Below are 13,362 nucleotides of genomic sequence, written 5' to 3' on the forward strand. Positions count from 1 at the left end.
AAGATGAATGTCAGTCTACAAAATATACTTTAGATCTCACATGCCAGTGTGATAATAATATGTTAGAATAGAGTCAGCCCCAATAGAAGGTAGAGTTCTGTTGCTATGGGTGAATTTTCCATTTTTCTTAAGATTCCTTATTGTTGCCTAATTTCTCTCAGGCTCTAGCTCAGGGGTTACTGTTAGTACATGGTGCTACTTGGAAAAAAGAGACAAAGAATGTGCAAAAGCACATGTCATTTCTGTCATGAGACAGCAATTTCAAAAGAATGTACTTAAAGGATATTCCTTTTTTTTTCCTTAAAATATGTAAATAAATTACAATAATTGATTTCTTCTCCATCAGCACTATTTTATCATCAGTGAGACTGGAAGTAATGATGCTTCTCAGTTATCTTTTGTTCAATATCACAAAATTGCTTATCTCCATAAGTGATTAAATTATAACAATTCTAAGTTAATGTCTAGTTCAAATAAATGCAGAGATTTGGGTTTTATTTTGTACTTTGCATTTAAAAAATCTTTAGAGTCATATTGAGGCAGGTACTCTATGCTCTTTTTTTTTTTTACTAAATTTATTCCTTTAAAGGTCGAGGTCAAGGAGACATTCTCATAGACGCTACACTCGATCCAGGTCCCACTCTCATTCTCATAGGAGGCGATCACGGAGTAGGTCATACACACCAGAGTATCGTCGTCGACGGAGTCGCAGTCATTCTCCCATGTCTAACCGAAGAAGACATACAGGCAGCAGAGTATGTGATTTTAAAATCATTTAATTCGTTAGTCCCCTGCTTTTATTGTTCACATTTTACTTTATTTTCCCTTTGGGGGGATTGAGGGAGTTAGGGGAGAAGGATGCAGGAGCATTGTTGGATTCCTCCATAGGGATAGTTGGGGCTGGAAGAGTCTTAAAGATGATCTTGTCTGTTTCCCTCTCTGTTTAGAGATTAGGAAACGAAGGCCTGAGAAATGGTGGGAAACAGAAACTTCTGTTTAATCATTTAGCAGGTTTTTAAGAGGTGAGGATTACCCTGCCAGGAGACCATTGCTGTGGGGTTTGATCCATCCCTGAGGAATTCCTATGCTTATAATGGAAAGAGGTTACATTAGTCTAGGACTTGAGATTTCTGAGGCTTTTCCCCTAGTTCCCCTGTTAACTTGGTCTATGATTTTTTTTTCTTTCTGTTTCAGTGGCTTTACCTTGAAACCAGAGGTCTTTTAAGTAGGTAGTTGAAAGTCCCTTTCTTTCCTAATATTACAATTTAAATAAACTCAGAGCTCTTAAATTTGCTAAAGATTTCCATTTCACCACCAGAGGGCCTCTAAGTAGTGAACTTTCTCTTTTCTTTCTGGTTAGACTAAGGCATTGCATTTTATATTTTGGATATAGGACCTCATGGCCCTCCTCCCCCTCATTTAGGAGACAAACAAATTAATTCTACAAGCATAGGAAAATAATTTTCATTCCTGCTGACATGGTAGTATGCCATTCAGGATATTGTGGGAAGTGTTGAGTAGGCTGAAAAGGTAAATGACTTTGTTCTCTGAAGGAGTTATGATACAGATGAATACAATGTGACATTTATAAGGATATATATGTGTGGTTATATGTGTACTTAATTACTCTGGGAAAATCAGGGTGAAAGCTTTCATTTTTCTTCTCTTTCTCCCCCATGTTCCTATGTACATAAACCTCCCAATTTTAGTATAGTTAGTCTTACTAGTTATTTTTGACTTAAAAAATATAAATATGCTTGATGTCCTCTTTTCATAATTGTTTTTTTAAGACAAAGTAGATTTGTGAAATGGACAAATCTTGATATATTGCACTAGGAATTCACCCATCTCATTTGAAGTGCCAGAGTTTTCTTCCTCCACTTCAACTTAGGTTTGCAGAAAGAAGGTTTTGAGGTTTCTTGTGTATGATAAGGTTTAATGTGTGACACTATTTAAATTGTGGAAGAATGGTAAATTCTAGGCAAAGTGATTTAAATATAATTTGAGAGTATTTTGTGACATTTTGAATGACTTCTTTTTTTGTTGTTGTTAGGCTAATCCAGACCCCAACACATGTCTGGGAGTATTTGGTCTGAGTTTATATACAACAGAGAGAGATCTTCGGGAAGTATTTTCCCGTTATGGACCCTTGAGTGGTGTCAATGTGGTTTACGATCAACGAACTGGACGATCCCGGGGATTTGCTTTTGTTTATTTTGAGCGAATAGATGATTCAAAAGAGGTAGGTTGTTTTTTTTATTTTTATGCTTTACCATCTGTAGTACATGGGGATTGCAAGATCTTTGTTCTTTCCTACAAAGCTTGAAAGTTGTAGAAAATAGAATGTGGAATGATTTGCGCTTTTAAAGTCTTTTGTCAACCTGATGTATATATTGCAACATATTTAAGTAGTTACAAACTAAATTAGTAACACAGTTTGATACAATTATCTACAAGTTATATTTTTAAAAGCATTCCAATAGTACACTTAGATACTATCAAATAACAGTGCAACACATAATTGTAATATTATTTCTTCTATTTTGTGCTGAGGCTGGTATTACCAGTTATGAAAAGTAAAATATATATGTAGACAAATATATAAGCAACTAACTATAATTGTGTTGTAGTTTAACTGTCATTCTATTCAGGTTGATAAAAGTTTTTCTTTATCAAAATGCTGTACTAACAAAAGTAGATCCCCTCTCTGATCTCTGAAGAGAACACAGTAGCTAGGAACTATCTCTTATGAATTAAATTCCCAATAGATTATTGGGTGAAATGTAATTGTAATAATAATTTTTTGGTATATTTGATGTTTTTCCTATATATAGTGAGAATGAGAATTTAGGATAATCTTTTAAGAACAGACCATAGCAAATCAAGTCAAATGGCCTATCACAATGAGTAGTGTTTAGGTTAGGAGGTTATTTAACCCACTGTCATATGCTAATTGTTGGGGTCTCTTTTTTTTTTTAATTGAAGCTTTTTATTTTCAAAACATACGCAAGGATAACACTGACTCTTGCAAAATCTTGTATTCCAGTTCTCTCCCCACCACTCCCACCACTTCCCCATATGGCAAGTAAAAAAAAATTTTTTTTTGTTAAACATGGTAAAAATATATGTAAATCCAATATAGTCTTTTTAAAAAAAAAAACTAAAATTCTTTATTTTAAGCCAGTTTCATTTGGTTTTTTTTGTTTGTTTTTAAAATAGTACCATGCTTTTTTTAAATGTAAAAAAAATCCTTCTGGATGCAGAAAACTTTTTATTTTTGAAATATATTCACCCTTCAAAAACCCTGTGTTCCAAGTTTTTCTCCCTCCATTCCTCTCATCCCCAGATAGCAAGCAATCCAATATAAAATATTGGATTTTTGAAAGCTGGTCTTTCATAGGAAGTTATGAAAAGATCAAGTTAAGAGTTAAAAAACACAATTGAGCTTTATGTACTTTGGGAGGTAACGAAGTTATTTGTCAACCAGAAGTATATATTGCAACATGTTTAAGTAGTTAAGTTAGTATAGTCTACTAGTTAAGTAGACCTAACATTAAGTCTCTTCCTCTGAGCTACCTAGGGCTTTGGATATGTTTCTGCATATTTAAAGAACTAACAAGTCATTCACTTTATGGATTAATATCTGCCTTCTGTTTCAACAGAGATGTAGGGAATGGTAACAATTTTTATAAGGATTTGGCAAAACCTGAAACAGCCTAGTAGTAGCAAATATGACTGTTATTGGTGTCCCTTTTTCTTCTGACCTACCTCATCTTTTAATTGTAGAATGCAGGACTTTTAAAGAGAGCATTTTCAGTAGTTCTGTGTCCAGTTCAGTAGAATTGCAACCTGCAGAAAATATGGTCTTAGTGCAGTGAGCTTGAGTTACTTAATGAGACTGGTAAGGAAATGGACAAAGATATAGATTGACTGCTGTTTTAATTATCTGCTTTAATCTACCTCAGTTAATGAAAATCATATGAATTTATTTGCAACAGTATTTAACATAATCTTCAGATGTAAATTTCATTTTGAGTATTTTGTAACACATTTTCTCTTTTCTCCTTTATGTTAATTTTGCATTCTAGATAGATCCCTTTTCTGTTACTTTGGCTTAATATCAGTTCTAATTTGGTTATTTAAAATAGCTCCTAAATATTTATCAGTGAATATAGGAGATATGTTTATATAGTACTTCCAGTAGATCATGATACTATTTTTCTCTTTCGGCTCACAACTAGCCTTTCACTAGTAATTTAAATGAAAAAAATTAGTAGACAAAAATAATGTTTTGTTTGACAGTACCATAAAAACATTATTTTCAATGGGCAGTTAATTGACTTTAATATTGTAATGACTTGTATGTGTATCTGAGTTTGCTAAGTATTAATAATATTGTTATTAGGCTAGTACTTTTTTAAATGTGCAAATATTTTATAGGTGCAATTCCATTTTTATGAACCAAATATTAATAATATAAATGCTGCAATGAAATTTGTGTTAACAAGGAAGCCTATTATTGTAGTTCATAGAAAGAGGGACAGTCAACTTGAGTGTTTGTTTATTTGAGATTGGAGTATGGCATATACTCCTGTATATTTCTTTTTCCAAGTTATCATTGAAGAAGTGCTGACTACTGAAAGTAGATAAGCGTGTTACCAGGCTTGTTTGAAATATCTTTGGTGTTAACTTAAAATCACTTTAACAGTGTAGTTGCTACTTACAAGTTACACTTAATGGACCTTGATGTACATTTTGGCTGCTCACTGGTGCCCTATCCCCTTGTCCTATTTTTGTTTTCTGATTTTGGATACTTGAGGTTTTCATTACAATGGAAAGACAAAATAATGCTTGCTTGAAGTGAATCGTTGTCTTTCTTGTTCTTCCACTCCCAAAAATCTAAATTTCATTTAAATTACATTGGTGGTTTCCTACTTAATATATATTTAAAATTGAGTGTAATTAATACATATTTAAAATTGAGTATAACTGACAAATCTTTGATTTGCATTGCTTCAGAAAAATTGTGATTATTTCCTAAACAGAATAAGGCAAGAGGATTTTTTTTTTTTTTTTTGTAATTTATATAAAAAATAAATTGGGAACCATTTTTACAAAGAATCATTGGGATAGGAAGTAAGCTGATAATGATGGGACATAATTTTGGTCACTATGCTTTAGATAAAAATCAGTGACATATTAACAAGCAAATATTTATGACAGTTCTGTGTTTTATGGTAAGTGGTTTTTAAAATATACAATCAAAAATGGCCAAGGCAAATGTGGAGAAAAAATTAATAAATTAACGAAACAATCATTTTTTAAAAGAATTTAAAAATTTGTTACAGGGTTTTTACTTAGTGTGGCACAGCTTAAATAAAGCTTAACTTATAGAAAATTCTTTGCTCAACCTTTACAAAAAAGATTGTCTACAAACCCTGTATATTAACGTGTTGGTTAATTGTGGTGATTTTCAGTCCTTCTGAATTGGCCAAGCCGAAGACCCGAGACACAGATAAACAGGTGTTTACGGGTCCATGTCTTCCCCTGCCCTGACATCCCAACTAGGGCCCAAGGCCGGGGTCCCGCCCACAAGTCCAGCCATCAGGGGGCAGCGCTGAGGCAGAGCCCCGGGACCGCCCCCGTCCGATTCTGGCGCAGCGGCTGCGCCTCCGCGTCAGCCTTTTAAAAATGACATTCATAAATGCATGTATTTGATCAGTGAAGGACGACTTTGAGAAGTCGTTAATGTGCCGCACGTTTAGACCGGCACCCTGAGTTTGCAGTGTCATGGCGGCTGCTCAAGGCGCCGCCCTGTTGTTTCTGTGCTACCATGCGTTCAGTGGCTGACGCACTTGCTACGTGCGGACGGGCACGTACCCGCCACGCGCTACCATGCGCACAATTGCGTGCTTCCTTACGTTTCTCTGTGTAGGAGGTACGTAAACGTGCGTAAGACCGTGCGTAACCGGGCGCCATGAGCGTCATCATGGCGGCGACCTTAGTCGCCATGCTGTTTTTTTTTTTTTATTTTGGACACTTTGCAATACCACTTAGGAGCCACTAGTGGGCATTCTTCCCAACCAAGGGCCGCTTTGTGCCACGGCTATGAGCGGCCCGGGAGCCAGGTGTCGCTCTTGCCACGGGAAAGAAAATGTGTCCTGGCAGCCGCCATGTGCGGAACTAGCGAGGGAGGATGGGCCGGGCTGCTGGGGCCCCCTAACATGGCGGCGGCGGCGGGAAGAGCATCTTCCCCTCCCCCCCCAACACATACATGCACCACGTTGTGCAGCCGCCTCCTGGGGCCTGGCGTGGTCGGGCTTGGCGCTTGATTTTGTTACCAATCGCTCTAAGTGGTGCGCAGCTGAGGGTGCGCCAAAGCGCTGTGTCTCAGGCGGACGTGGTTCGCCGCCGCCCGCGGCCCCGATCACCGGACCACGGGTCACGTGCAGCGCTCTGGAGGGGTGTGTGATACATGTGGAAACGGGGCCGCCGCGACCCCTGACCCCGATCCTGGGGGCTGGGACCCCGCCCTCGGTCTCTATTGCCACTAGGGGGCGGCGGACTAGGGAGGAGAGAGGCCCACAGCGCGCCAACAGAGGCGATTGGCTGGGCCGCGGGTGATTGACGGGTTTCTGTTCCCTCCGACTCTTGTGGGTGAGGGTCCTGGGGCAGTGGTGTTTAAAATTAGATTTTACATGATTAAAATAAATGTCTTAGTGACCTTGAGCCCAGGTTGGACCAGACCCTGCTTCCGATCCGAGGCCCGAATATTGGCCAGGCCCATGCAACCAAGGTGACCCAAGGGGTCCCCCCTTTTTTTCACCCGCCATTTCTTCCCCTTCCCCCACAGTCGCCCCTCGAGCTGAGCCCGAGGCGGCCCCCAGCTCCAGCTGTGTTGTCTTGCAGGCCATGGAGAGGGCGAACGGGATGGAGCTGGACGGAAGGAGGATCCGTGTGGATTACTCCATCACCAAGAGAGCGCACACGCCCACCCCGGGCATCTACATGGGCAGGCCCACGCAGTAAGTGACACCCCCCCCCTTCCCCCCCAAGGCGGGGCGCGTGACTTGGCGGGAATTGGGGAGGTCACTCGTTTCCAAGTGTGTTTAAGCGTGTAACAGGTAGCAAAGAGGAAGTGTTAGAGCGGGCCCGGCGGGATTGGTCAGAAAGCCCCCGGAGTCCTGCATGGGAGCCGCTGCCCAACTGCCACAGCTCCCCACCCCCCAGATCTACCGTAAATGTGCAGGTCTGCATCCTCCCGGGGAGAAAGGAAGACCTGGGGGCAGCGGGGGTGCCGCGAGGCTTTAGCTGGAGGCAGGTTCCTGGCCTGGTTCTTGCTGGGAAAACATTTTGAAATTAAATGAACATTGATTTGGTGTAGAAGAGTTGTCTGGGATCCTTGAACAGTTGGCAAGAATGGCAGAAAGAACAGCGAAAAAATCCCCAGGGGGAGGGAGGCGTGAGACTTCAATGCACGTTGGACTTTTCTTCTTCAAGCCAGCATCTCAGTGCTCAGAAATGACTGAGAAAGCCCACGGCCGTGAGCATGAACTTTGTTATCCCCTTACAGCAGTGGAGGCGGTGGCGGTGGCGGCGGCGGCGGAGGCGGCGGCGGAGGCGGGAGACGTCGGGACTCTTACTATGATCGAGGATATGATCGAGGATATGACAGATATGAAGAATATGATTACCGGTACAGGTAACAGTTTTTGTTTGTGTTGAGTAATTTAATATATATATGTGGGTTTTTTGGCTTGTTGAATACTACACATTTGAAGGGGAAATTTTTTACATGTAAGAATGAAGTTTTTTTCAAGAAGCTTTCTATAAATGCTTGTGGAGTTTTCTAAGTTATGTGCCCTCTTATATTTAATTGGCGAATAACAGTGAAATCATGATTCCTTTTTTTTTTCCCCTCAAAAAGAGTTTGTCTTGGGGGTTGTTGAAGAAGCCCTCTAAATGCCTCTCTGAACACTATTCCTCCCCAAAAGTAGAAAGGTGATTTGAGTTTAAATGGAGGAGCCCAACACAGGCTCTGGAAGAGCCTTACTTTAGGGGGGGGAATTTAATAGACGGATGGATTTTTCTTAATAAATTTTTCATACAATTAAACCTTTAAACAAATTTTTCACATTTGGGAGTATTTGCTACAGAGAAGGAAACACTGTCAATATTCAGGACAAACAGCAATAAAGTTTACTTTTGAGCTGAATGTCACCAATATTTTGACATTCATGTTGTGTTTAACTATTAGTCTTGTCACTGTTTCAAGGTTAGACCAACATATGAAAATGTAAGGGCACGTTACTTAGTTGCTTTGATGCATGTTAACTTGATCCATATTAACTGACTCTTTGAAAGTTAAGTGCTTAATAGTTAACTTTTGACTTCATATGCCTTAACTGGTCATTCACTTGCTGTGTACTCTTTTGAGTAAATATCATGCCATTTTGTTTCACACTGGGTTTTTTCTCATACTAAAGAGCTTTCATTTACTTGACTGAAAAGTTTCACCAAATTTTCCCAAAACTTGTCATGGTAAAGCTTTTCATGAACAATATTTAACTTTGTCATGCATTTTTTTTCAGTCATTTTTATAGATAATCCCCTAAAACATATCAGGACAATAGAAAAATTTGTCTAGTCTAGAAGTGAACAAGATACTCTTCGCTGAGCTGAAGTTTTAGAGCAGTAGTTCTTAAAACTTTTGTTTTCAGTATCTTTATCCTATTAAAAATTATTGAGGATCTCTCCAAAAAAAAGCGTTTTTGTTGATGTGGGTTATATTTATAGACATTTACCATATTGGAAATAAAAACTATTTTTTTTTAATTTTAGACCCTCTACGGGGGTTTCAGAGATCCCCAGGATTCTTTAGATCAGGGGTCCTCAAACTACAGCCCACGGGCCAGATGCAGCAGCTGAGGATGTTTTTTCACCTCATCCAGGGCTATGAAGTTTCCTTATTTAAAGGCCCACAGAACAAAGTTTTTGTTTTTACTATAGTCTGGCCTTCCCACAGTCTGAGGGACAATGAACTAGCCCCCTATTTAAAAAGTTTGAGGACCCCTGCTCTAGACCATACTTTGAGAACCACTGTTTTCTTATGAATCGATATCCTGGTTCCACTTTGAATTTATACAGTGTTTTGGGAAAGTCATTTGGGAGAAAAATTACCTTCCTGCTTGGATGGATTTGTGATTATTTATTGTAAGCTTGGAAATACATTAAGTAATCATTTGATTTTTTTTTTTTTTTTTTTACAGAAGAAGATCACCTTCTCCATACTACAGTCGATACAGATCACGGTCAAGATCCCGTTCCTATAGCCCAAGTATGTGCAGCTCATATATAAGTTCAGTATTTGTCATTCTTGTTATTGAATGTCCTTAGCATATTAAAAAAATAGAAATTAACAAAATTTTGCATCATGTTACTGTCACTGTGTTCAGAATGTTATCCAAGTCAAGGTAAAATTTTAATTCTTTAATATATTTTCTCTTTGTTTTGTAGGACGCTATTGACGAATTGAACGGTTGCTATTGAAGACTTGGATTTTTAAAATTCTTCTGGATTTCTCCAACCTTTTAATCTTCCCCACCTATCAAGAACCCTTAAAAAATCTTTGGTTTATTTAGAATCTACACTTTTTAAGTTGATATATTGCTGTTTTCACCCCTTTATTATACTCTGGAAGATGTAATTGTTGTAGTTTTGAGTAGTCAAACATCTTAAACAAAACTTAAAAGAAACCCCAGTGTTAATACATTTTGTAAATGCTTTTTTTTGTTTGTTTGTTTTTTGTTTTTACAAAAAAAAATTCTATCGTAATCAAATGAGGAAAGAAATTGTTGTTTTTGAAAAGCTTGTTCTGTGTGAATTGTACACAACATTATAACAAATTTTCATTGACAAATAACTTGGTGTTTTGGGGGTGTTTTGTTTGTTTTTTTGGTTAACTGTTTGCTTGTTTATTTTAAGAAAAATAGTAACCTATCTAAACTGTTCAGTAATGACAAATTTAAATGTGGGGTGGCATGGAACAGTCAAATAGTTGAGTGTAGAAAGTTTGAAGCTGTAGAAGAAAAATGATTCTTGATCATTTCTTTTGAAAGGAAATAAAAATTGAACCCTAAAAATTAGGTCTATGTTTTAGAGATGAAAAGCTTGTGGACTCCTGCACAACATATTGCATTTGAAATACATCTGTTAAACCTTGCAAATTTAATTAAAGTGTGGTTTTTATGTTTTTTTTTCTTTTTAAAAAAAAAAAAAAAAAAACCTTATTCAGTTTAAATGTTCCCTTAATCAGTGAAAGACAACCCTTATTTATTGAATATAGCAATTTAGTTATATAATTTGCTGTTCATAGAAATTTTGGTATTGGGATAATGGGTTAAGCAGGTTATATAGTTTACAATCCTTTGAAGTGATATGTGTGGGGGGAATTTACCATAAGTCTGCTCTCATTTCAAATAAAAGTTAATTCAATTGAAATGCTGCTGTCTTTTTTATTCATACACAAATGAACAATTTTGGAAGTAAAAGGCTGCATTGCAGAGATCTCATTCTCTTTCCCTCCCTTCATTATGTTCCATTTAGTCTGAATTTACTACTGTAGCTAATGCTAACTTTTGACCTTTTTTCTACTCTGAAAATATTCTGCTTCTTGTTCTTTGGCAAGCACCTCTACCTGGAGCTCTCTTTTGTGACCTTGGTCTGATCACATGATCTATGGACCTGTTATTTCCTCTTTAAAATTGGGTATGGGCAGCTGAAGGAAAGTCATCCCTTCCAAAGGCTTTTGAAATTAAAACATATTGCAATATTCTTCTTTCCAATCTATTTTATTTTACAATCAAATGTGATGGGCAGTTCAGGCTGAGATATACAAATCAGATTATTTTAAAAGGGCCTGAAGTAAGAAATTTTAAACTTGTTAAGAGGGAAATTGGTTCTTTTGGGGGAATCTCAGGGACTTAACAGTTGCATTCTCCTTGATGTTCACTCATTAAATATTTACTTACTCCATACTGTGTACTGGACTGAATGCTTGAGATATTTAAAAAAAAAAACAAAAAACCTCAAAGCTTACATTTTACTGACAAGTGAACAGCCTTACCACAATGTTCAGATAAGCATGAGCATTCTTAACTTGTCTAGACAACAGGCACAAGAAAGTTGTAAAGAATTATGTAATCATTGGAGTCGGATGTTTTGGGATTTTTGTATGGGGGAGGGTGCAAAAAGGTTTTAGAATATCGGTTTACTCACTTGTCAAATGTTGAATAGAAGGACCTCAAGAGTCTTTAATAATCCCAAGGTTAGTACAATATCAGGTCAAATAGAAGGGTGTATGTATTAATATAGTTTTATTTAATTGTGGAATTGTTTTAGGAGATGGAACTTAACCTCCAGTTTTTGTTTTATTTGAGGCTTCTGGACTTGATAACTGTACTATCAATGAAAACTAAAGAAATTTGGAAATATCTGTCCTTTCTAAATATTTGAGATAATTACATAAGTGTTAAATGCTTATGTACTAATCAACTGAAAAAGTTTGGTTACTTTAGACAAAATTGAGGAAAAATTCTTGATTTCCTTTATTCTCTAGTGCTACTCCAGTATACTGATTAATAGCAAGCTACAGGGTTGCTATTAATATTTATAAATTATTTATACTAATTTGTGGTTTTATTAAGATGACTTTAGCTCCCCCCCCCCCCCCCCCCCATTTTCTTCAAAGGTACATTATTGGTCTTAAGAATGATCTATGTAATCTTCATACCTGAAAAGTTTTGTTTTAAGACAAATGTATTTTGAAGCTTTGGCTTTCTTAGCCAATCAAACCAGTGGGGGCAGATCCTTCTGAAGTCATAGGAGCTTAGCTTTATAGAAGTGGATGGTGTTTTGAAGCCCCTGTAGACAAAGTGCCTTCTTTTAGAGATGGAGAGAGTCATGGAGGGGCTGGGACTAGCTCCCAAAGCTCTGTCCTGCGCCCTTCCCCCCCCCCCCCCCCATTTTCACTTTGCGTTTTCTCCTCAGCTTCCATGGGCAGGTGGTGGAGATTTAGCGGTCAGTCCCTGCCCTTGCTCCCAGAGTTCCAGTCCTGCTTCACCAACTGCCTAGTGACCGTCAGCAGCGGGCACCAAGGGCAGCCCCCTTGGCTCCTCCCTCGCTCTCCAGCGATTGTTTCCATTTCTCACCTCTTAGCAGGAGTCACCATAGTTAGGACTTGGGCATCTCATCTGTTCTCCCCCAGCCCCAATAAAGGACTAGCTGGCTCAGGGGCTGGCAGCTGGAATTGAAAACTTTGCTTTTTTAGGCAGAGCCCATTTCTATCGTCAGTTCCTAGGGTGTCTCGCTCTATGTGGCCTGTGGTCCCATCACCGGTGCGGTTTCCTACACACCCCTTGTGGTTGCACCCCGTTTGTCTTTCTGTCCTCCCTATGCTCTCCGGCAAACATCCTGCTGCGAGAATCACCTGCTGGGACCATGCCCAGGAAACTCCGGGGAGAGACAGGCCCCGGCCACGGGGAGTCCGCGGGGGAGAACTTCCTCGGAAGCCTCCTGTTCCTGAGCGGGAGGGACTCCATCCTCAAGGAGACCTTTGGGACGGAATAAATGTGGGAAGCCCTTGAGGGAGAAGCAAACATAAAACTCGTACTAGAGGGAGATGGCTTCAATATAAGTGAGGAAGGTCAGAAAGCCATCGGTTGGAGGGAAGACATTATGGAATATCAATGATTTCATACCGTTGAAATTAATGTAATTAAATGTGATCATTTACATTATGGAAAAGCTCTCATTTCAACCCCAGAGAAACCTTCCAGCTCAGAATTCCTGATTGGGGAACCCCGAGCTCGCCCGCGCTTTTAGGTTGGGCCGGGCCTGCAGAGCATTGGCCGTGGGGCGTCAGTCTGGGACACACTTGGGGAGCCTGCGCTCAGGCAGTTAGAGGGGGAAGGACCAGGGATGAGAGCGCCAAGGAAGAGAATGAGCCTGGCCCAGGCGCAGAGCCGCTTCGCGATGAGGCAGGAGGCGAATCCAGGTGTCCCCGACTCGGGGCAACTGGTGAGCGCCGGGCTCCCGGCGGACACGGAGCGCTCAGCGGGGCCCAGCTACCACAGCCCCTCGGCCCGCCGAGATCCCCGCCCTCACCCTCGTTTAGCTCGGGCACTGGCTTCGTTCTGCCCCCCAACAGAATATAACCGTAAGAACTTCCACCCCAGTGCCCTGCATCCACTAAGCACTTAATAAATGTGTGTTCCTCGACCAACCTCACCCAAGCGGTGTCAGAATTGGGATTTAAACATAGACTCTCTTGACTTCAGGGACTTCCCACAGTACCACGCTGCA

General features: G+C 39.5%; 1 protein-coding gene across 6 annotated transcripts in view; it reads left to right on the forward strand.

Moving 5' to 3' along the window:
* Window positions 1-10,500, forward strand: part of TRA2A (transformer 2 alpha homolog) — a 28,549-nt gene extending 18,049 nt beyond the window's left edge. For 5 of the 6 annotated variants that reach the window (XM_031940607.1, XM_031940608.1, XM_031940605.1 and 2 more), the window contains 6 exons: window positions 590-755; window positions 2,054-2,242; window positions 6,910-7,025; window positions 7,574-7,702; window positions 9,270-9,337; window positions 9,517-10,500. In XM_031940607.1, the coding sequence (XP_031796467.1) occupies window positions 723-755; window positions 2,054-2,242; window positions 6,910-7,025; window positions 7,574-7,702; window positions 9,270-9,337; window positions 9,517-9,527 (546 nt within the window). In that variant the 5' untranslated portion in view covers window positions 590-722 and the 3' untranslated portion in view covers window positions 9,528-10,500. The remainder of the gene's footprint in view (window positions 1-589; window positions 756-2,053; window positions 2,243-6,909; window positions 7,026-7,573; window positions 7,703-9,269; window positions 9,338-9,516) is intronic. The other variant, XM_031940606.1, reaches the window with a different exon arrangement.
* Window positions 10,501-13,362: the final 2,862 nt, after the last annotated feature.

Source organism: Sarcophilus harrisii, chromosome 5 (assembly GCF_902635505.1).
Source record: "Sarcophilus harrisii chromosome 5, mSarHar1.11, whole genome shotgun sequence".
NCBI lineage: Eukaryota > Metazoa > Chordata > Mammalia > Dasyuromorphia > Dasyuridae > Sarcophilus > Sarcophilus harrisii.